This window comes from Stigmatopora nigra, chromosome 21 (assembly GCF_051989575.1).
Source record: "Stigmatopora nigra isolate UIUO_SnigA chromosome 21, RoL_Snig_1.1, whole genome shotgun sequence".
Lineage (NCBI taxonomy): Eukaryota > Metazoa > Chordata > Actinopteri > Syngnathiformes > Syngnathidae > Stigmatopora > Stigmatopora nigra.
The window spans coordinates 3,249,209-3,275,319 of record NC_135528.1 but is presented as its reverse complement, the minus strand read 5'-3'; the positions used below and the strand labels follow the sequence as shown (position 1 = coordinate 3,275,319).

Here is a 26,111-nt window from a genome sequence, read left to right as displayed (position 1 = left end):
CAGGTGGGATACTTAACAGTTCAGATCAACAATCTCTTCAACATCGTTTTTAGCAACAAGCACCACTTTTGTGGAGCTGCTCTTTGCTGCTACGACTTTAACTTTTAGTGTATGCGTGTGTATTGGGGTGAGGGTTTCATTTTGCAGAATTATAGTTCAAATAAATTCATTACATTCAGTGGCAGTGAATGAGTTGATTCTCACAAACCGCATCGCATCTAGGAATGAAAAAGTTCATATATAGTATTGTAATTTGAATCATATTTTGGGTCAATTTGTTGGGAAATTGAGTATGTCGTATCAAATTGATATTCATTTTAGTGTTTTATATTTGGCATCTTAATTGGAGTAAATCATTGTATTTAAAGCGGATAGAATCATGATGTATCACAGTGCATTTTGATTGTGGTTTCACGCCATTGCATCATTGTTATATATTAAAATTGACTGATGTGATTTGGAGTGCATCACAATGTTAAGTGTTCCAGCCTTCCTCTTAATTGAATCACTTCGTAATTCAATTCAACTTGTATTATCACTAGTATATATTTTACCATATATCAATCACAATTTAATTTTAGTGAACCGTACTTGGACTAAATCTTTCAAATTTATCCAGTAACAGTATCTAAACGAATTACATGTATGCTATATACACTAATTTTAGAATTCAAGTTATTGAAATTGCTATGCATTCCCTTTTAATTTTGTAACTGGACATATCGAATGTAATATTTACCAATTTATGTGAATTGTATCACATCTCAATTGAATTGATTTGTAATGTGTTGTAATAGAAGTAAATGTATCGCTACATGTATCATGCATCATGCTCAATCCATTACACAATACATAGAGTAGATGAATACATGATTAGAGTGTCAGGGTGCATTTAGATACATTTTATTGAATGTATGTATGAATTGCATGAACTGACATCTAGACCAGGGTCAATGAGCACATTGCAGTCTTTCGATTGTGATCGCTGCGACTTGCTGTCAAATCTGATGGGTTAAAAAGCTTTAGGCACATGACCTGCACCCCCCCTCCCTCAACTCTCTCCTCTTCCCACGCCTCTTTAACAATCCCATGAATTATAGCGCAATCGTATTGTATTTTTTATCGGCATGCAGGAGGGGGCTGCGGGGGAACTTAATCCGCTCGCAGAGACCCGCGAATAGAAAAAAGCACTCGGCCAGCCTCCGACCTGCAGGAAGTACGGCTAATGGACTCTCTATGTTCCTCTGCTCCCGTGCTCGGGTCCAAAGACAATTTTGAGTGGGTCTAAATGGGAGGGCATTGCTGCCCACAGTCTCCCTTTGAATGCAGTATAGGACTTTTTTTTACCAGCATCTTAAAATGATCATGAATGTGTGTATGTTGAGATCAGGTTTTGCCATCAATCTTCCATCAGTCTCCTCTTTGGTACCCAAAGCCGCCTTTGAGATATGTTCATTTATCTTTTTAACCTGAGTTAAGACATCTACTCCTGACAAAAATAATGCAGTTTTAACCTTAGCACGGGACAGTAATACCTTACATTCTCTTCTTTGTTGCACTTTGGCCAGTCAAAATTTGACAGGAGCTCAAAATTAACACACATTCTAATGTTATATGACCATTAGCTTAAGAAATCTACTCTTAAATCCCACTTGTCACATGACAGCAGCTGGTAAAAACATATTGTGTACTATATATACAGTATTAAAAATGCGCATTTACTCTGATTTTACTCCTATCATCTCAATGCCCTCAATCTCCTGTTGGATATTTGATGCTCTAAAATAGTACTTTTTTGTTTGGTTACATTACTTCACTTGATATCTTCATGACACTCAATAACGTGACTCCACAATATCAAAAAATTATGCAAAAAATGAAAATTACCTTCATATATTATAAATAAAATACAATTTTTCAGAAACATAAATCCTGCCAGCATTGAGTAGCCAAACTGTCAAAGTAACAATGGTAAAATAGAGAACAACAGACTTAACAATACAGTTTTTTCCAGAAAACAATAGCCTAAAAAAAAAAAAAAAATAACTGGCTGTCTACAGTCAGAGAGAAAGAAAAAAAACAAGTATTTCTCCCCAGCCCCTGTCAAACTATAGAAAAAAGTGTTACTTATTGTCCGGGAAATATGGTAATTCAGTTTTCTGTTACACTTCACGAGAGTATTCATGATGGTAAAGTCTGTTATGTTTTACAGCCTTGTTGTATTTGGCTTTTGCACACGTGCAGCATGCTTGGAGCGTATCATAAAAGCCTAGTTAAATCCCTCTCGGCTGTCATGAATTTGCCTTGCAAAAAAAAGCCTTTATGCATGTGCATTCTCTCTCTCTCTTGCTCGCTCTCTCCCTTCCTCCTCCTCCTCCGCATCCTCCCTCTCTCATCCTCCACATCCACGGCTGCTCCCTCTCGTGCGCGTCGTCACCATCACCACCAGCAGCAGCAGCGGCAGCATCAAGCGGCGCTTGTCTGACGCACCATCCGAAAATGAGCGTCTCTCGTGCAGGCTAACTCCCTCGACATTCACCGTTCATCCCACCCCCTTTTTCTCCTTCTCCTGATCTTCGCCCGTTTTCGGGCTTAATTCCTGGCTTTTTTTTCTTTTCCCACCTCTTTCGTCCAGCGAGGATTGCGCACGCTTGGTTGGGAATTTACTTGGAAGCTGAGAGTCAACCCCCCCTCCATTCTTCAGTGTTTTTTTTCTTTTTCTCGGAAGGGGGTCTATCTGTGGTGTCAGTAATTCCTCTGCACTCTCTGCGCCTTTTCTTGGGAATATTCTGCAGCGTTTTTTCTTCTCTCCCCACTGCGGGGGCTGCTGCGGATTTTTTGGCGCCCTCTCCTCTTTGCTGGGGGCGGGAGGGGGTTGCGGGGGTGATTGAAGCCATCCAGGAGTAGCAGCACCCGGATCGGAAGTGGCTATGCCCACCCTGTGACTTTTGGGATTACCCCCTAACCCGCCCCTCACCTGAGCATGGCCCCAGCCCGGAGGGAGCACGGCGGCCGCGCTGCGCTGCTCCTCTTTGCGGCGGCGTGCTGCCTGCTGGCGGGCACCGCGTTGGCCAAGGTGTGCAACGACCGCACTAAGCGCGGGCAAGACAACAGCTGGTTCGCACGCGACGGCGAGAATTTGCCCATTATGGTGCTCATGCCAATGAACGAGTCGGCGTTGATGAGCAGCATCAGCCAGGGCATCGAGCCCGCCGTGCAGCTTGCCATCCAACACATGCGGGAGTCCCGGAAGTACTCCTTCTCGCTCATTACCGAAATCTACGACACTGAGGTGAGCGTCTGCATGTATTGTCCTTTCATCTCCCTTGAAGCATCTCCATCGTGCTGACATTTTTTGAAAAAATGTTGCCATCCTTGTGCAATTGCTGAGTTTTTTCTCCATTGCACCTGTTCTTGCGATAACAGCTGTCAAATGATGTCTTTGTGTGATGTGCGCGAGTCGCTTCTGACGTAGTGTTGGTTGCACCTTGTGTTAGATCCCACTGTCCCGCATCCCAGTAAAATGATGACCTAAACATATGTCAGTGGGATTTGCCAATTGAGTGCTTGGGGACACCTGTTCTACCAGAATATCCCATTGAGATAACAACAGGTTCAAGATATTGAAGTGCTTGGATGCACCAAATCTGTGTAGACTCTACCCATATATCCATTGGGATGATTGGGTTAAAAGACACTTTCTAATGTGTGGAATCTTTGCAACTTGTATAGAGTATCTTCCTATTGAAATGGCTAAGTTCCATTTAATTGAGTTCAAAGTTCAAGATGCCTCAGTGTAATTTGTGAAGTGCCTGCCAACAAACACACAGTACTTGAATGTACCGCATTTTCAGACAATTCATTGAGTACAATGGTACCTCTACTTATGAATGCTTCAACATATGGATTTTTCAGGATATGAAATGCTTTGATATGTACATTTCTCTTCCGGGAATCTATCCAAGTTAGGAAACATCAAAAGAAGTAAATAATACGATTATATTAAGGAAATCCTGCAACGCTTGCAGTGGAGTGAATTTCCTGTAGCTAGCACACAGGGAAAAGTCAATAGCATCACTCAATTTTTCGACAACACCCACACTAAATAGCCAAATGCACAACTCTTTGCATACAGTCAGGGTGGTGCTACATACTCATCAACTCTTGCGCCTGCAAATGCACCACAAGGAGGATGACTAGGCTACAGGGCACCATGTGAGTGATGAGAGAGTAAGCAAGAGAAAGAGTGAAACATTTGTGCTAGACCCACCCCTTCAGCGATTGCATATTTGAACTGAGGTGTTTACGGTTTTATTTTTGTTTGGTTTGGCTCATTTTTCAAATACAGATTTCATGCAAAATTGGTCATTTTTTATACTTTTAAAGGTGTTTTCAGTGGGTGGTATCAAAAATTGTTTAACTAATTTTGTCTTTTGGTCCTTGGTCAAATGATGACAGAGAGTTTACTGTTGAAGCCAGCTCTGAAAAATTATATTCCTGAGTGAGAGTTTAATATCTAAGAGAGAGAGTTTTATATCTAAGTACTGTTTAATATCTAAATACATTTGATCGGCGACCAAAAGACCAGCGACCAAACGTCCGGTCACGAACATTTCCAGCTCATCGTGTTTGTAGACTGATGGTTGAAACATTTTGTCCAATGCTGAAAGGAAACTTTAAGTTTCATCTTTGTACTGTAACTACTTTAAGTATCAAAAACTATGTCGGACTGGTTGTGTTCATTATGTCATGTTCAATCAAGCACTTTGGTTAGCAGTGTTTATTCTGAATGTGCTAGAGAAAGTTGAATTGAGTGCCATACCTCCCAGAGGTGTGAATAGCACCTGTCAAATGAGTGCTGGCGGATGCACCCAGTCAAGGGTTCCTCTCGATTATAATGGCAGTTAAAACCTATCACACTTTAGTTTGACATCTCCATCGTATTGAGCTTGACGACAATGCCCAACTTCTGGTTTAAATGGCACTCTTTTGTCTACTTTGCCTGCCCAACTTGTCTTCCCGTCCTCTTCCATTGTGTGCCGTCTTCAATTGAAGGCAAGGTTGGGAATGACTAAACGAGCACTTGGTGTGAAATGAGCCGCTTACTGTGAATGCTGTGTTGAAGTGTGTGTGGTGCCGCATCAGTTGCCATGCCAACGCAGAATGAAATCGCGAGTTGGACTTAACTATCTATCCATCTGTCGTCTTTGGTGCTGTATATCGTTTTATGGTCAATCTGTTCTTGCTGCTTCTGTCTTTCCTGACTTTTCGGTTAATTTGATCCAAATGTATAAGTTGCTATGTCTTGGTTGGACGCACATATCCAAGTCTCAGCTCTGCTTCCCTTTGGGTTTCAGCTGCTTGCAGACAAAGATTTCTGGCTTTTAGTTTTTTAACTTTTAGTACTCACAGATAATTAAAACAAAGATTGCTGCACTAGGGCCGTCCGCTAACTGCTCGGAGAATATTTACACGCTCACAGAAATCGTCACGGCACAGCTTGGAGCGCTTCGAGTCAACAACCGAGCTCAACATTTGAATATGCTTATTGAATATTTACACAGGTGGGACAACAGATGATGCCAGCTCAGGGGTGGGCAAACTTTTGTGCTCAATTGTAATTTTTGGAACAAAAAAGATGGGTAGATATGTTTAGGGATATGCTAGTTCATCACTAGTAGCCTTCCAATTCAAAGAAATGGTAGGGTGGGAGCAAAGGAAGTTAGTTTTTTCGCGATCACTTCAAATGGATTGGGCATCTAGCCATGATAGCAGTTACTGTATATAGTCAAGTCAGTATGCAGTAATTTACCCTATTTTCTCGCATATAAGCTGTATTTGTCATGCAAAAAAATGATCGAATCAAGGGTACGGCTTATATGCGCACAAATTGTTTACTTAGTCACGTGACTTCCAGCAGACGATCCTTTCGATTTATAAAGTATGTCAGAAATACCACGTACGATGATTTTTCTCAAGATTTCCCCTTCCAAAGTAACACATTTTTCTCCGTGTTAAAACCATTAATATGGTGGTTAAAATTGTGAATCTGAGGGCGCCTTATACGAGAGAAATTGTAAAATTAAATGATTTTAAGGAAATTTTAAAGGTACAGCTTATACACGGATGTAGTTTATATGCGAGAAAATATGGTATTATTAAGAGACAAAGAGTGCAGTTTTCAAAAAATGCAAAAGTATAAGCTGATCCCACCCAGCCGGATGAACACTTATTTTTGGACATTCATTCCCACTGAGAGCAATTTAATTTTGTTAATTAAGATCCCATTTATATTTTGAGGTACAGCATGAAGTACTTGAAAAAAATAAAAAAAATAAAACGTGAATTCAAATCCCTACATTTCTAAACTGCGAAGCAGTTGTGGCAACCATTGATCCACTCACTGCGCAGCGACATGTACGTTTGCTTGGGTGCTTTCTGTACGTCAAACTCACGCATGTGTGAGAGGGAGCGCTGGGATTTAGCCAGGCAGATGTAAGTAATCAGTCCCAGAGCAGAGGCTCTTTATCCCTTTATCCCCTGTTGGTGAAGCCACGGGTCGAGCTAGTAGGGCCTACTCGATCCTCCTCAGAGGGGTGTAGCCCACTGGTGTTGATGGAGATGATGTATAACGTAGTTCCAGGAGTGTGTTGTTGTTTTTTTTTTTTGGTTGAAACTGTGGTGGTTAGTTTGATTTTTTTTTTTGGGTCCTTTTTAGAAGGTAGAAGAAGAGAAACGGTGGATTATAAACGTAGCGTAGGGCTTAGTGCTGGCGGTGCTCTTCCATCTTCATGCGGAATTTAGCCTAGCTGAGGACTGATACTGTAGCCGGGCGAGCTTAGAGGATCAAGGCTTGGGATTCGGAAGGGTGGAGGGTGGAGGGGGTGGGGGGGTTGTGAGTTGTCCCAGTGCTAAGCTAGTGCCTAGGCGATAGGATGCATGGCAGAATTATTTGCATCACTGCTACTCCATTGACGTCAGGAATAGGACAAGTGACGATACAATGACTGACTTTTAAGCTTTCCAGTTGAGAACCTTCTGATTTTCTCTTTAAGCACAGAATGGTGTCAGTGAACTTCAACAAGCAGCAATTTGGCGGATGATAGATATTTGGATTCAAATGTAGAAACGTGTTTTGGGTGTAATGGATTATTTTTGAATCTAGACTACAATTGGTTAAGACCAAACAGAGTACAGCTGTGGCAATCGGATAATGCTGGCTTTGTTGAGTAGTTTTGTTTGTTGTTGTTGTATGTTTTTCTTGTTACTTTGGCCACATTTGAGAACAAACTCAAGACATTTTTGCTCAGTTCTTTTGAGGAACTTAATAACATAACTATATTATTAAGGAAATATACATTTTATTGTTATCCTGTACGACGATTGACTCTTACAAAGAAGCAATGACTGTCTCTTTCCACGATCTTTATATGGACAATAATAACAAAAAATGGCTAAGGCACACTCATCAGAAGAATCTATTATGGAAAAGGATGTAATATTCTCATCTTATGTCAGACAAGAATGTAGCCTCCTACTTACAGTATGCTATCCCAATTGTATTAGCTCCCAGAATGAAACAAGAGTGCAAATAGCACTGCATTATCATCTAATAGGAATGAAGAGGCTGACCATTTCCTCTTCCTGTTTAGAAAATGATCCTATCCTATTTCGGGATCTATAGCTCGCAGACCAGCACCGCTCTCGGATGCTCTCTCACCGCTCTCACCGCTCTCTCACTGCTCTCTTCGTTAGTCCCCGGAGATCCTTCTGTGCTTCTCTACATTGATCCCGCTATCTGTGACGGGTCAGCGCATTGAGACGCACTCAGCACTTTCGGAACGTCGAAACAGGAGCCACATCTCCCCTGTTCTCATCTACCCTTCAAATTTTCTCTCCACTGATCTTTTTCTTGACATTTAGATGATAGATGATGTCACAAAGGTGCCGGTTAATGGCACGTGACGACGACCGTCAGGAAACGAGATGGAGAAAAATTCACACGTTACTTGAGTTTTTCAGCTATTTCTTCGTTTTAGGAGACATTGAAATAGCCTTGAAATGGACATGAACTAATTTTTCAGTATTTTTGCATTTGTCTGTCGGAATTAGTAATGACACAAAACAGCCATGCATGGAGGCAGTTGAAACTAATAAAACTGATAATTCCTTTTTGACAATTGCTAAACAGAATATTTTATAGGGGATTTGTTTTGACTTGTTTACTCTATGTTGGAGAAAGTGGGCATGGTCATGAGGCGAAAGGGGTGTTTGTAAAACGACATTGAAGAGGTGTATGTTAGGCGTGGAACAATATCGATTTGGATCGATATATTGATTGCTTAAACACAATCTAATTGGAATTCATCACAATGCAAAGCAGTGTGTGCTGTGTTTATTTGTATGTTTGCGTTTAAGATGAGTAAATGGAATCTCAAACTTGCAGTATATGTTTGTAATATGAAACTGAACAGGCGATTGTGTTAGAGTAATGAGGTGATTGGTCACAGAGGTATAACATTTTTATTTTAGGATAATTTCATAGTTTAGGGGAATACTGACTCTACCAAACATGGTGACCGTTTGAAGGAGATAGATGTGAACTCTCATAACACATTTATTGTAGGAGGCAAGTTATTTTACTGCAGTTTTTTCTAGCTTCATGTGTTTAAATTTATCCCAGAGATAAAAGTTAAGGCATTTGATCTTATTAATACATCTTATTTTTAGCACCAATCTGTCAAGGGGCTTTTTTTCGGCTGGTTGTATGAGGGGAAAATGTTGACTGTGTATGGGCCATTACAAATGTAATGGTGGCCAGGTTTCATAACACACGCTATCATACACATATGGTTGTGGTTGCACCCCGCAGCACTGCCGGAGGACATGAGCATGTGGCGGCTCTACAGCAAAGCCAGATTGCTTTTTGCAAAAATTAGCGCAACCACCTTGGTCCACCCTCTTGCTGCCACCTGCCCCAATGGTTGATATTCCTTATGACACGTATTCCTAAAATTAACAGAAATAAGGGTGCGGTTGAGGCAACAGTGTATCTTTCTCTGTGGCCCCACCACCTTTCACAATAAAAGCTGTCTTGACGCTCTCGAGGACCAACGTAAATGTTCCCAAAACGATGCAACGGAAGGCCGTTATTTTGACAACCATCATAAAACTCACAGCAGACGCTGAGTGACCTTCTTGTGAAAGCAAAGTAAAAATACCTCAACTTTGACTTTGAAAGAAAGGAACTGAAAACACATGGCAACTTTGTTCTATATTTAATACTCAATATTTGTAAGGTTAAGGTTGTAGAATCAAGTAGTCATCACTGCAATGATTGAAAATTAGGAAGTTGATGTGACAAGCAAAAAGTTTGTCATTCTAATAGATGCGTGTATGTTGATAGCAGCCATAACCTCATGACAGCAACGTTTTGCTCATGAATTACATATCATATGTGTGTAAGTGTGTGTGTGTATCTGTGGGGGTGTGTGTATATATATGTACATACGTATGTGTATATACATGTATATATATGTGTATATATACGTGTATGTGTGTATATATATATATGTATATGTGTATATATATATGTATATGTGTATATATATATGTATATGTATATATGTGTATATACATGTATATATGTGTATATATACGTGTATATGTATATATATATATATATATGTATATATGTGTATATATATATGTATATATGTGTATGTGTATATATATGTATATATGTGTATATGTGTATATATATGTATATTAATGTATATGTACATATATATGTATATTAATGTATACGTATATATGTATATATATGTAATTTTTATGGTGGCAAGAGGGTGTGTGCATGTGTGTGTGTTTATTAGCAATCAAGGATGCTGCGAATTGAAGCATAGCAGTCGCAACTACAACAAACCCCTTGACTCAATGAGCAGCTGGTCGTTTATGTTAGAATCTGAGAGAGAAAGAGAGAGAGAATAGAAAGCACGGCTGCATCTGAGCCGAAATAACTATAAATTAATTTCTTCATATCGCTTGGTTATATTGAAATTTTAAAAAGCCTGATACGTTATTTGTGAAATGTCCAAATATTTAGTTATTTTCATGAGTGATCCTTTTATTTCGTTAAGTTCATTAGTTGTTTGTTTCATAGATTTAATGTCACATGTGCAGAAGGTGCTCATGTGCTCAATTCCCCAGAGGACCAGCAAGCACTTGACACCACTGCTTCCCAGAGGGCGTGCATGTTTGTTGTCATGGACGCAGCTGGAATATGTAGTGTGTTGCCACTTGAGGAGAAACAAAATCCTCTCCGTTCCTTGTTTTTTTCTTTTTAAATTCACGTAAACACACTTTCTTTTGGTTCTGATGAAACCAATCAGCGCAACATAGCCTTTTTTTTCAATGGGAATTCACTTTTGTGTTTTCTTGTACACAGTAGTATATATATATACAGTCATACATCTACTTATGGTAACAGAACTTGTTTTGTAACTTGGATTTTTCGTAAGTAGAGCAGCACTTTATATGTAAAGTACACAGGAAATGTAGTACTTACGTTTTGGGGGATTTTGTAACTTGGATTTTTTTTCATATATTGGAATGGTCATTTTCATAACAATGTGTTTGGTTACCATCGTATGTAGAGGCATTCATAAGTAGAGGTAGCACTGTATAGCCATTTATACACAATGGCAAAAAGTCTACTATATACTTACACTGTATATATAGCTCTACAGTATAAACATACCCATCCTATATAAGACATTTATTAAACTTTTGAAAGTACATAGCACTCTCTTCCAACTCCCAACATCAAATTTTCCCCCGACATGTACCCATCATACTGCATTTTCTACATCAACATTCTCTCCTTTTTCTGATGGAACGATTACGCGGCAACAGCTGTTTGCACACCCTGCGCAAATATTGTCCATCCAAAATAGATGGGATATTATTAGATTAATGTGTTTGTGTGTAAAATATCAAGGCAATTTTATTCATGCAGTCCCATTTTACATCAGAAATTAATAGAAGGCATTGAAGATGCACAAGAAACAGTGTGTGTATTAGATACATACACAAAAAACTATTATACTGCATCGACTCATCTTCATTCCCCAGTGGTAAATTTCCCCACACACACACAATGTGGACATCTAAACACCTTTTTTGTGTTTTTCCTCTGCCATTTGGCTGCTTGTTAGCAATATAAGCCAGTGCTATTGTAAGGTAAAATCATAAAGATATGCATACGCAAACGCTTGCCATATTCTCACACAATCGTTGGCAAATTGGATCATTCAAGGCTGTATTGTGACGATAAGGCATCAAATGAGACCCTTGTTTGTAACGTTTTGAAAAAAACATATATATATATATATATATATATATATATATATATATATATATATATATATATATATATATATATATATATATATATATATATATATATATATATATATATATATATATATATATATATATATATATATATATATATATATATATATATATATATATATATATATATATATATATATATATATATATATATATATATATATATATATATATTTTTTTTTTAATCATAAGTACAATAACTTGACTGGTGGTGTTACATAGATTAGTGATGCTATTCAGAATTTTGCATATAAATATCAGCAAGACTTCACATTTTAAAGCTAATTCTAGTGCTATTTCACGGTCGACCTATCAAATAACATTATTATTATTTTTTTCATTTGAAAAGTTTTAGTTTTACAAAAAAAATGTTATATAGTTAATAAAGTAACATTTGAAGCAGTATATCTTCATAACATGCTTGACTTGTTCCTTCTCTGCTCACGTGTTTTTAACATATGACAGGCTTTCATACACTATGAATCAGAATAATACATAATGCGCCCTCTCCAAAAATATTGCATGTGTACTCAAATGTTGACTTGCCCTCTCCTGCACACACACACACACACACACACACACACACACACACACACACACACACACACACACACACACACACACACACACACACACACACACACACACACACACACACACACACACACACACACACTAACACACACAGGGGGATCCTATTGATTTGTGCGCCTCTTCCTCGTCGCTTCAATCCTATTTTCATTCTGGCACCCGTGTATGTGCAATTGAAACATGTTTTCTTCCATTTTCTCTCCTCACGAACTCTTTATTTACTACCTTGCTCTTAGCTAGTGTATACTTTGGCTGCAAAACTGAAATCATTTGTAATTCCAGATTTGCTCCAAATAGAAGAAACGCTCTAAAAAATAATTTATTTAGGTTTTATTGTGGTATTCTGTAAAATGTGTGTATACATGAGAGAAGGAAGACTAATATTATTTCAAAGGAATAATGGAGCACTTCTTATCATGCTGATTTATTTCTCCACTACTTGTGAAATGGAAAACATTTTAGCGCTAACATCGGAATATATTGCATATAATCGGAAATGTGGCGGTACCAACAAAGAAAAAAAATTGTAGTCTGACCCAAAATACTTTAAAAAAATCAAATGAGTGAACCAATTTTAAACTATAAAACCTATTCTTCCTCTTTTTTTTCCAGACTATAACGTGTATAAAACATTTATATTACTAAATATGTTACAAATAGGTGTTTAATTGAAATCTTCCATATTTTTTCTGTTGTGCGTAAAAATATTCATACTATAACACTGATATACTAATGCACATCTATTAATGTTAACATATGCCCCCAGAAAATCAAACAGAAAATAATAGTTTTAAATAGACCTTTAAAAAACAACCATAGAAAGTAATAATATTAAATAGACCTTTAAAAACAACCACAACTGCATACCGTTTTGTATGTCCATTAAATATACAAACGCGGGGTTATAAATACAAAAGGTATGTAAAAACAATAAAAACAAAATACTAGCACCGAGTAGAGTTGAAAGCAAAAGTCTCCAAAATGAACAGTAAACTCTAAAAAAATGAGGATATACGTTGGGCGTAGAACTTATTAGCATTCCCTGATGGATGCAATTAACGACATTTGCCTTCTTCGAGGTGACATGCCGCCATGTTTCTGTGCCGCCAGGGGTGGGAAGGTGCACCATGCCTTTAATGCCATGTAAGGAGTGAACTATGGAATGCATTTTAGCATCATTTGGTTATTTTTTCGTTTTTATTGGTTGCCCTCAGGAGAATTCTGACGCCGTTAATGGCTTTGCTAATTGCTGTTATTCTGCAAGACTGCTAATTAGCATCGCAAACAGGAGTGAACATTATTTGTTGTCCTTTAGGGCCATGTTAGAAAGGAAAAATGTGGTACAGAGTGAAGACAGATTCTACTTTCAAATGTCTTTAGACTAACAACTGTATGTTTAACTAGTTTTCAATTGGACATTGCTTTGATGCATTTCTTTAATGTCACAAGATGCATTTTTTTTAAACAAGAATTTGCAGTTATGATGCTATGAGTGAATGTCAGATGTGCCGTGGGAAATGACCTGTCATACGTTGTAATATTCTGAGAGAAAAATTTTAATATGATGAACAATATAACCGTATTGTAATATTATAAGATTCAAATTGTAAAACAAGTTAAAATTTTTAGCGTAACGTGAATCGGAAGTTGTTTGTCTTCACGGGAATCAACTTTTGGCGATGTAAAGATTGTGTTACCACAAAACTGCTTTTCGAGTAATATTAAGAGATTGAAGTAACGCCCTAAAATTATGAGACTATAATTGGTACATTACGACTTAAGTTTACGTATTTTCGTACGTAGTTATTTTCACGTGAACTGGAAGTTGTTCAATTCGGAAACTTCAACTTTTGGTGGCCTAACTTAACTCCATGGAAAATCTTTTGGGATATACCGGAGGAGGTTTTTTGTAGTAGTCCATCATCAAGATCTTGGCAAAAAATTAATGCAACTCCAAAAAAAATCTTGGGACATTGCAGAACCTTATTAAAATGATGCCACATTTTTAAAACTAACGGAAATCCAATAAAGCATTAGTGTATTACCCTATATTTATATACTTAAAAAGCCCCCAATATTTGGCCTGTTAACTAAACTTGTTCCACGACATTCCAATAAACTCGTTAGATTGCATTGACGGCAAAAAATGTCCAATTGGGCGGGTTGGTAGTGATGAAACGGCACTGAAATTACATTTATTCAAGCTTCAATGACAGTGATTGAGTTAAACCACAAAAAAGTCAATGATGACACAGATGAAAAAATTTAATTGTAATTGAAATTTACCAGAACTAGAGGTCAGTTAGAATGGCATATCTTTTATAGAGCAGTTATGTGACCTTTTGCTTGCCTTTGGATATATACTATGTATATTCTCCACATCATTTTTAACAATTGTATGTTTGTGACAATAAGCATTCAAGGGGAAAAAAACAAAAGAGGGTGTTGTTTTACGAGCTGGCGTGTTAGCGAGCATCCATGCGTGACAGGAAACGACTCGGCAACGTCCTCGCGCCACACTGAGGGCAATAAAAGACGCCTCACGCTTTACAGTAACACTTCATTAGTCATTGCAATAGAGGGCCGGCCAGGGCGACCAATCCCATCCATCAGCTAGCCTGATAGAGACACAAATCCTGTTTTGTCAGCAGACACGTGAGTCTTAAGGAAACCGATTTCCTTCTGGCATTGGAGCAAAATAGACAAAATCCATTAAAAATGGATACAAATTGGTTTTTCTTTGGCTTTTTTTACGTCGATACTTTCAAAATGGAATGTGCACCAAAGGGCATTTAGTGACTCCATTTTTTTCCCTTTTTTTAATGTTACTTTATATCAAGGGTGTCAGACTCGGGTTAGTTCGCAGGCCGCTTTAACGTCAACTTGATTTTATGTGGGCCGGACCATTTTACATGGTATTTAGTTGTTTTTTATTTATAAATGTATGAAAAGAATTGGATTTTTTTGGATTTTTATAGATCTAAAACAATGTTTATTTTAGCTTTTTTATATATATTTTTAGATTTTAAAAAATAAATTTCCGCACTAAAAACACAGGAAAAAATGGGTTAAAAAAATTACAATTATTGATTTAAAAGGGGGAAAATCAGGAAATTTAATATACATATACATATATACATTTTAATTAGATCCTAAAACAGAAAGTCGGCACTCATGATTTACTTTCCCGGGCCACAAAAAAAATTGCGGCTGGCCAGATTTGGCCCCCGGGCCGCCACTTTGACCCCTGCTTCATATAGTCAAATATTATTTTACTTATTTGTTCATGTATTTTTAGCTGTATTCTTTTATTAAACACCTAAAACCTAAAATATACATTTATTTTCATTGTATTGTAATTTTTTATCAATAAGATTAAGTTAAAAATAAGTTTTAAACAATTAGAGTTTTCATTCAAAATCTTCGCTTAATTTTTTTCTCTATTTTGATCACAATGTCTATTGATTGGTTTATATAGAAAGCTCACTCCCTACATATGCGAATGGGGCAAAAAAAAATGGAGAAAATGTCGCGTCCACGCGTCGTTGAGGAAAAGACGTGCCGTTAGCTCCCTGAGGTCGTCGAGCGTGTCAATGCGATAGGAGCCGCGTCGACGGGGTGGCGACCGTTCTTCTCTCTTTTGATAGAGGGCAAATGTAAATGTCAGCCGTGTCTGGGCGGGAAAGGTCGCCCACGCTGAATAAGCTCTGACAGATGGCAGAGGCTTCTCTTGTGCGAGCGACGACAACCAGGATGAAAAAATATAAAATGACAAACATACTATCATGGTTTGGATGTCATTTTTATGGTTTTCATCTTGTTCGTCCTTGCTTATATTGATTTCTACCTGGGACTTAAGTAGTCCAAATCTTAATACCGGCAATGTTACTTTGCCTTTGAGACTCTAAGAATCTCGTCTATCTTTTCGTAACTCCATTTGTTGGCAATATTTTTATGTTGTTACCCCTCTTGACCTTCATCATAATTACTAAAATATGCTATAATGAGGTAGAGTTTATTTAGTTTTATCTACAATTAGTTAATTCTTCTTTAATTTTATACTTATGGAAACAACCACACATCAAACTTGTATCTAAACCATAATTCAAATCAAATTAAAAGCCTTAATTGTCAGTTGCATATAACGAAATTGGTGGTGCTACTCCACAAAGTGCTTTTTCCCTGTAAAAACATAATTAAGTAATATAAAAAGTAGAACGTTTGCCTCACAGATGTGAAATGTTCCAATTAGAAAAACAAAAAAGTTTAAACAGTTGAAGGGTCTACATGCTAATTTACTAAAGTTAATTAGGCAAATAATGACGGTCTTGAGCAGACTAATTGTCATCAAGCCTGAAATTTTAAAATATGTCCAATATCTACATAAATGCACCAGAAAAAATCTTTAAATTAAACAAAAAAAGACCTAACTGTTCAATCTGAAGGTGCAACTATTAGAAATAACCTCCCTAATTGCTATAATTAGTTTTTAATAAGCCGCACAGTGAAATCAATATCTAAACCGTAATCTTGGTTTCACACACGAGGTTGACACCAAAACACTGGACTCAATCTCCAATTGGAAATTAACCATGTTTCGAAATCCCAATTTTAATCCCTAACAGATGTTTTGAACTAGAATTTTATATCATACACTGCCATAATATAACCATTACCCTAAAATCACCCTCTACCTTAATTTGAAACCCCAAACAAGTCTTGAAACCACTTCCCTCTCTTGAAACTGTACTTTCAAACCATTGTTTAAAATTGTAATTATTTCTCATTAAATTTTGGCCAAAAACATAAAAAAAACAATCCCTTTTAAAAAATCCTCACCTTGGCCTCTAACCTTAATTTCACTCCTTAAAACTGGTTTGAATCCTTCATTTGAAACCCAAACTTGATGTTCCAAACAGCAAAATTGACTAGACTATCACAGTTTATCACTTCAACCTTTTTATATTATTGTATGGTATTAAACTCTTGAAACAGGAGTTCACTCAGAAACCAAAATCCAATTTAAAATCCAAATTTAAACCCTATTTTAGAGTCCAAAATCTAAACCTCCCATTTTTTACTGTCTGTGTGGTAGATTGCGCATGAACTGCTGATTATCCTCATGGAAGCCAATTTGCTTAAGAAAATTCAAGTCTTTGATAAAAATAAAAACCTCATGTGCGCTGCTTGTATTGCATTTTTGGAAAGAACTTGCTTCAGGGGCTCGTTTTTCACAGACTTGATTACATTGCGCACGTGGCCTTTGAACATCTCGTCACACCTTTTTTTGGAACGCTAGTCCCGCTTCATGTTCATCTTCAAAAGGAAACGCATTCATGTCCAGGTTTTGTGTCCCGTTTGAATACACGAAGCAGGTACATGGAAATAGATTCGTATCTGTACAGCACTTGGATCGTGTTGATAGAAAACTCCAACATATCAGTTCACATTATTATTATTCTTATTTGACCCCAAATAATTGCTTCAGATGAATATTTACTAATATATTTTTCATCTTTTTCATTTTCTGAACCGCTTATCCTGACAAGGGTCAATAAAGGGTGCTGGAGCTGATCCCAGCTGACTCCCTGAATTGGCAACTGGCCATTTGCAAGGCACGAAGATACAGACAATCATTTACGATCACACTCATACCTAGAGGCAATTTAGAGTTTCAACCATCCTATCATGCATGTTTTTTTATATCTGGGAGGAAACCGGAGTCCCCGGAGAAAACCCACGCAAGCCCAGGGAGAACATTCAAACTCCACACAGGAGAACGATCGATCCCACGAGCCCAGAACTGTGAGGTTGACACGCTAACTACTCATCCTGGGTCGCCCCACTAAAATATATACGTTTTTTTAAAGGTATTCTTATGTACCTTTTGTGTGAATTTTGAATTGTCCAGCACTTTTAGTTGCATCTTGTCTTAAAGGTTGCCTGGACTAACGGATGGATGATAGAAGAGGGGAGAAAAAAAAGGAGATTTGAGTTCTGTTAATCTTCTTGTGATTTTGTGTGAAGAGAACATTAAACCCACTGCGTCTAATCTGCCGATTTGGCTCTGGGCCAGATTAAGCTTTCGTGCTTTTAGAAAACGATGACGAGCCGGCCGGCACAACAGTGATGAGTTACAGAGCACAATGGCGAGGGAAGAGGATTTTGCTCAAAATCACTAAAAATAATAATGATTAAAAAGAACTAATAAGTGGCGGCCTGTTGGTCAAATGAGTAGTGCGTCGGCCTCCGAGTTCCAAGATTGAGGGTTTGATCCCAGGTCTGAACCTTCCTGTGGAGTTCGATGTTCTCCTTGGGCTTGCTATAGTTTTCTTCGCGTACTTCGCTATAGTTTCCTTCCACATGTCAAAAACATGCATGGTAAACTGGTTGAACACTTTAAATTGCCCCTAGGTATGAGTGTCGGCTATGGTTGTCCGTCTCCGTGCACTGCGATTGCCTGCCCACCAATTCAGAAGGTCTACTATGCACTGTGTGTGTGTGTGTGTGTGTATGTGTATGTGTATGTGTATGTATATGTATATGTATATGCATGTGTATGTATATGTATATGTATATGCATATGCATGTGTATGTATATGTATATGCATGTGTATGTATATGTATATGCATGTGTATGTATATGTATATGCATGTATATGTATATGCAAGTACATGTATGTATATGTGTATGTGTGTGTATACATACATATATACATATTTACAAATATACATATATACATATATACCTATATACATATATATACATATATACATATATACCTATATACATATATGTACATATATATGCATATATACACATACACTATATATATATATATATATATATATATATATATATATATATATATATATATATATATATATATATATATATATATATATATATATATATATATATATATATATATATATATATATATATATATATATATATATATATATATATATATATATATATATATATATATATATATATATATATATATATATATATATATATATATATATATATATGTATGTATATGTGTGTGTATATACTATATATACGATATAGTACAAGGCCTATGAATCCTGTATATTGTAAGTTATGTGAACATAGTTACTCTTTATAAAATGTAATGTCTTTTCATTGCTAACATAAGTGTGTAATGTGCGTGCGTTTGCCTGTGTACGTCGCCAGCTGCCATTCTTTCCCTGTAGCTCTAGCTGGCGTATAATTGGCCACGGCTTCTTTCTCACATGTGCTTGCATTTGTGCAAGGAAATAAGGTCGCGCATGCACACTGGTCCGTCGTTTGACTCGCCCTCTTTAATCTACAAGCCCTCTGTGTGTTTGTTTTATGTGTGTATGAGTGCGTGTGTGTGTGTTGAGGAAGCATGCTGCATACAAACATGAAGAATGGCGACAGTACAGTGGGGGTTTTTTCTCTATGATTTGCGTTTGTGTGTGTGCGCGTAAGTGTGTGTGGCGTGTCTAATGTGAGATGCTGTTTAACCTGCGGGCCTCTCCGAGAGAGCGGCGAGCTTCTAATAAGCCACCCATATTATTGTGACTTGGCTCTGTCTTTACCCCTTCTCAACACCAGGATTTCAACATCTACTTGTATACAAATACAAAGCAAGGGTGTAATGAGATGCAATGGTGGGAATGTGTGCATATTTTATCTTATTGCTGTTTGTAAAATACTGTTGTTTTTGCCTAGAGCGTATCCCAGCCTACTATGGGCACCAGGCAGGGGGCACCCTAAATCGGTGGCCAGCCAATCGCAGTAACATTTTAAAATATTGTAAAATATTGTAAAATATTGTAAAAAATTTTAAGGTAAAAAAACTCACTGCATCTAATTTTATTCCATTTTTTTCCCATTTTTAAATTATTTAGGGACAGACAATGCTATTAAATAGTGCATTTGGGGAAAGGAATGTTTAATACATTTTAAAACACTTAAAAACTCTAATGTGTAAAATAGAACAAAACAGGAGATAAATCCAGTGAGTGAAACACTTTCACAGTGCTGGTATTTTTTTTTTTTTCTTCATCCAATCAATGCGAGTATTCCAGATTGCCGGCCTTCGTCGTGACATCATTAAATACCCGTTATCACATGCGTCTGTGCTCCGGTCTATTAATGTGTTTGTGCATAGTATATAACTGACATCACCAAAAGCTTGCACCTGTAAGCAGTATCATTTTTTATTTAAACATTATTTCCTTCATTTTCAGAGCTTTCAGTAGAGCACAGCTGCATGCCCGTTTCGCATCTCCAGATTCTCGTGTTACCTTCAGGGTTCCTTGATAAAGAAAGGCAAACAAAAGTGGAAAAACACCTGAACATACCGTGGGGGGTCTCTGTTGAGAAATACTTTTTTTCTAGGTTTTATATTGTATGCCCAAAATCCTTCTTGTATGCCTTTTTGGCCCAGAAACAATGAACATTTATTTCCACATGCCTACATATTTTTGCACAGAAATGCCTGAACATTTTGGGCAAGTACATTTCAGGGACTGTAAAGATACATTTCATTCAGAGTTGCCAGAAAATTTGCATTTCACCTGTCCAACCCATTATAAGTGGGCTTTCCTCACGGACACCATCAATGATTATGATGTCCCAGCAGTGCTGGACTGTTGCCATGGATACACTGAAGACTGAATAGAAAAACTCATTTCCTTGGCGACTGGAAATGTTTTGGAAAAAATTCCCTTGACCCCCCCAAAAATTCATGTGAATGATTTCATCACTGTGGTTGCCGATTGACACATTTTGTAACTTACTCGTGATGAAACAGACTGTAAGCAACAAGGTGTGATTGACAAGTCGCCTTGCCAATTAATTTCGTAATTTTGGAGGCATGGAAACGAAACTAGTGTGATGCCATTTAAAAAGTAAATGAAGTTGTGAGAAAAGGCTCTCATCTTATAAACTTGCTTCATGTTCTTCAAATTTGGCGACTTAGAAATGAGAAATCCAACCAGATAATTACATAAAGTACAAAAATGTCTCACATATATTTTTAATTGGAAATCTTATTGTAAACCATAACGCTGGTAGCCCAGAACAACTAGAGACATCCTAATTAGATATTGCTTCCTCTTTCCGAAACACTGTTCTGCCTTGACACCCTACTTTTCACACTCAAAATATGCTTTAAAACCCTGATTAGAAACTCTTATCTTGTTTGAAAACCTCACCCTGGATTTGAAAATATTATCCCTAACTGTAGTTTGAAACCATAACACTAGTTTGAAGCCCTACTTTAAAGCCTTCATTCCAAAACAAACACTTAGTTAAAAAGTTTAAGCCTTTGGAAAAAACAAACTATGATTTAACTCTAGAGCAGGTTTTTAACCCATCATTTGAAACCTTAAAACAATCATATGAAACAGTTAACTGAAACTGGAACTGAAGCTTGAAACCATCGCAATTGAAATCCTAATTTTAAACCCTCAACCTGAAACTAGTCTTTTTTCCCCCAGACAGTTATTTTAGGACCTGATATTAATTCCGACATTATATAGTTTGAGGAAGAAAAAAAACTATTAAAATGGTCGTATGTCGATTTTCTCGTAACTCAAACGAACAACATAGAAATTAACTGAAGAAAATGTAACCAATCAAGGGTTGTTTGCTTTTGTTTTCCCTTCAAAATATTCCCAAAATAATTCACACAAATGTCCTCAAAACAGGATAACGCACGACCACTTGCTAACGAGAAGTAGTATAAACGCCATTTGCACTGACTAACGGGGAAAAAAAAACACTGAAAAAATGCATTGCTCCGCCCAGTACTCGAAGATACATTACATGAGAGAGTTGCGGGGGGAGAGATATTGCCCATAATGTTCTTAAGAGCAGCCTCTCGCGTTCGCTGTCTGCTCGTATATTAAAATGTTTCGTATCTCAAGATAAATATCTGCTCAAAATTGTACTCGTATCTCAAATTGCTCGTATGTCTAAACTTAATCAAAGCGTAAATACTTCTAATACTATTAGCCCTATCTTTAATTCTTACCCTAAAGTAACATAACTGTAGATTAAAACCATACTTTGCCATCACCTTCACCATCTCACTCTATGTTTAATGGAAGTCGAAGGCATGCAGCTGCTTTGGTAAAAGGCGTACAGTATCTCCAGAGCTGCTACAATATTGCAGGGATTTATGCATTTTTGATGCGGCGCGGGAAAGGGGGAAAAAGCTTTGTGACCTACTTATAGAGCTGCGGAAATCTGAAGACTGGTCGTGTCACACAAAATGAAAAATATGTGCGAGTGTGTGTGTGTGTGTCTTACAGGACATTGTCTGACATGTTATTTTAAAGCCTTTAAGTCTGTTATTGAGGGGGAAAAGGCTGCATAATACAGATATTGTGCAACACACGCAGGCACAAATGGGCATTTCAGCAAACAATGGCCGTTTCTTTTGTCACCAATGGTATAGAAAAAAAATAAGCAATTTTCCTCTAGACGTGGCCTTGTACACAATTAATTTTCCTTTTTTTCTACCAGCTCACTCTCCTTCCTATTGTACTTCGGTCGTCATGGTAACACAGTGCTTCTTGACAACCCCTCAAAGCAAACGCCATTGTCCGTCGTAAGTTGTGTTGACCCTTCAGAAAAATGCCATTCATCCCCTTTAGACGTTTATTTGTGCACTCTGCTGAATTATTTGCGTTGACTTCTAAATGCGACCTCCTCAACCAACTGACACAAAAGACTAAGTAATGATTTGTTGAAGACTTGTTATATTGCACCCTCGTTATACTCACCTGTACATTGCAAACACACAAGGTAGAGAGGATTGAAAATTGCCTTGAGACTGAGCATGACCTGTAAGCCATTAGAAATTATCTAGGGCAATGATACCTGTCTGAGTGTCAAAAAAAATATTAGAATAAACTATTTAATTTAAAGCAAGCATGTCCAAAATATTCCACAAAGGGCTGCAGTGTGTGCAGGTTTTTGTTCCAACTGATCCAGCACAGAAAGTTTAACCAATGAGGTTTCTTCTGAGCCTGAAGCACCCATTGGCAATCAACTGATTACACTTTTTATACACCACATTGGTGAAAATGTATCCTCTTCTTCAGTTGGAATGAAAACCTGCAGGCTTTGAGGACCGGTTTGGGAACTTGTGATTTAAACTCTGCCAAGTTGGGGCTTGGAAAAAGCTTACTTTACCAAAGTTGAACCATTCTAGTGTCTTTTCAGGTCTTCTGTTTTTTTCCCTGAAACTTTTCATATGCATATGGCCGATTTATATACTTTTCAAATCAAAAATGTCAGTTTTGCACAGTAAAATGGCTCCACAGAAGCTGAATTTACCCAAAAAATCAATCCATCCCATTAAGAGTCTTGTGACTCTAGTTATCAAAGACATTTACCGAAGTTTATGTTGCGTTACAACTAGTTTTGGCCTTAGATAAGAAAAAACGAAAACACTTTTATATGCTACCGAGCCAACATGTTTCACATTGAAATAGCAGTTCCTGTATCTTGATAAACACGCCTACAACGTATTGGCTTGACGACAACATTTTTCAAAAATGTTGGCATAGAGAATGAGCCAAAATTGAGGGCCCGTGAGTTCTATCAGATGTAAATTTGGCTGGTGCGACTCATCAGCAATCCTCTCCCGTCACGTTTGTCATCCACCACCTGCTCGCATCAATGATTTATCAGAACCTTTGATACCACACCACCTCAATGTCCCATTCATACTATATTCACTGGAATGTAGCAATTAATTAACAGAATTGAGTCTGAGATGCTAAAAGGGAGAACGCCGGGGAGGTTGACAGAATGGAATTCCAGATCGGAACGTTAACCACGGGGCCGGGATTCCTGGGAGGCTACGTTAGGCACTAACAAGATTGATGTGTGTAGACAGAAGAATCCCACTGCTAGCTGCGGGGACACACACGCTGTGACACTATCACACACACACACCCCTACACACACACCATTTTACACATTTTTTTTTAGGAAAAAAGAAAAGCACTGCCTTTTTGATAGGAGCAGAGCGCATCGTTTGTCGACTTATCAGCGTCGCGTTCGTTCTTTCAGACCGGGCCGAAAAAGGTCAGTGGAAATATGTCCTCCTCTAAATGGCTGTCGTGAGATAACCAGTGTGGAGAAGAGACCACTGCTGGCAATGTCAAACACACACACACACACACACACTCACATAAATGTGACTCTTGTGCAGAGCGCAATGCGTCCTTCCAAATAAAAGCAAGTAAAAGTACACTAAAGTTCGGTGTGCTCAAGAGTCTTATGTTCAATGCAAATCCCAACATTAAATTGAGCATTCAGTTGTAGGGAGAGAGACAGTGTCCATGATGATCTTATGAGCAGCTTCTCGTGTCCGCTCTCTGCTCATATATCAAAATTTGTCTCGTATCTCAAGATAAATATTTGCTCAAAACTTTACTCGGATCTCAAATTGCTTGGATGTCAGGGCACTCGTATGTCGAAGTACCACTGTATATGTATTTCTAATGTGCAACATTTGGACATTATGACAATGGCGTCATACATTACAGGGAATCGATAATAGGTGAAAATCATCTGCGGTTCAATTGGATATTCTTGTTACTATCTGTGCAATATGTTATATGATATTGTGAGTATACCGTCATTGTTTGATATGAAATCTCTCCGCAATGTGATATTGATAGGGCAATTATTTGACCTAATCAATAGTTGAACATAAAACATCTAGGTTACAGGTGGATATCGTATAGATATAATTACTCATTTGGGTGAGAAAATTACTATAGTTTGTTGGAATATTGTCATAATACAGAAATACTGCAACATAATCGATATTTGTAGAGAAACCGTTTACAATACTACTACAATACCAGTAAAACACATTTCTAATATTTCAAATATTTTGATAAAGTTAGTTGTCCTAACTACATTTATCAACTTTGTAGCCAAATATTACATTTCTGTGTAAAATGAACTTGAATGTGTTGAATAAATATTAGCTACTACAATCGCTGGTGCGTCACTGCATTACATATTTCACACAGAGCAGTTGATGTTTTTGTAATTGTCGTTTTAAATACATTGAGTACTTCATTCACCATGGTTGATGATGTTTACTGAATGAAATAGTAAAACTAAAAAGAGGATACATTCCAGTGTGTGTTATCATAGTCATCCTTTGTGGATTTGAAAGGGCATTCTGGTCGTCTGCCTCTGTTATTTTCCCCGAGTATCCTTGACGTTGGTGTCAGGGGACCGGATAGAAAAATTCCACTCCATCACCGTTTGACTTGATCCACTTCACATGGCTGCTGGATCAATGTGGACTCTCCTTGGGTACTCCAGAGCCTGCTGTCTAAATATTACCAGCAGCAACAGCCGTCTCACTTTTCCTTTTCCATTGTCAACCTTCGTTTAACATTCCAGACGAGTGGAGCAGCAGCACATATAAATAGAGTATACAAAAAGGAGAAATAAACAACAGAACAATTAAATGTAGCCGAAATCAATGGTACAGTTTGGGTAATAACCCATACAAACAAATCTTATAAGTATACTAAGTCTTTTCCTTGCTTCACGAAATTTAGTTATATACATTTGTATATATGTACATATGTATATGTATATATGTACACATGTATATGTATATATATACATATATACATATACATATGTACATACGAATATGTATATGTATATAGGTACATATGTATATGTATATAGGTACATATGTATATGTATATATGTACATATGTATATGTATATATGTACATGTATAGGTATATATGTACATATGTATATGTACATATGTACATATGTATGGGTATATATGTACATATGTATAGGTATATATGTACATATGTATATATGTACATATGTATAGGTATATATGTACATATGTATAGATACATATGTACATATGTATAGGTATATATGTACATATGTATGTATGTATATATATTTATCTATACATATAAGTATAGGCTCCAGCACTACCTGCAACCCTAATTAGGATAAAGCGGTTTAGAAAATGAATGAATGTATACATATATATTCATTTAAAATCTGTGAAGTAGCATATTAATCA

At 37.2% G+C, this 26,111-nt stretch overlaps 1 protein-coding gene across 1 annotated transcript in view; it reads left to right on the top strand.

Moving 5' to 3' along the window:
• Positions 1–2,395: 2,395 nt before the first annotated feature.
• Positions 2,396–26,111, top strand: part of gabbr2 (gamma-aminobutyric acid (GABA) B receptor, 2) — a 99,694-nt gene continuing 75,978 nt past the window's right edge. The window contains exon 1 of the mRNA XM_077743764.1: positions 2,396–3,292. Coding sequence (XP_077599890.1) covers positions 2,984–3,292 — 309 coding nt within the window. The 5' untranslated portion in view covers positions 2,396–2,983. The remainder of the gene's footprint in view (positions 3,293–26,111) is intronic.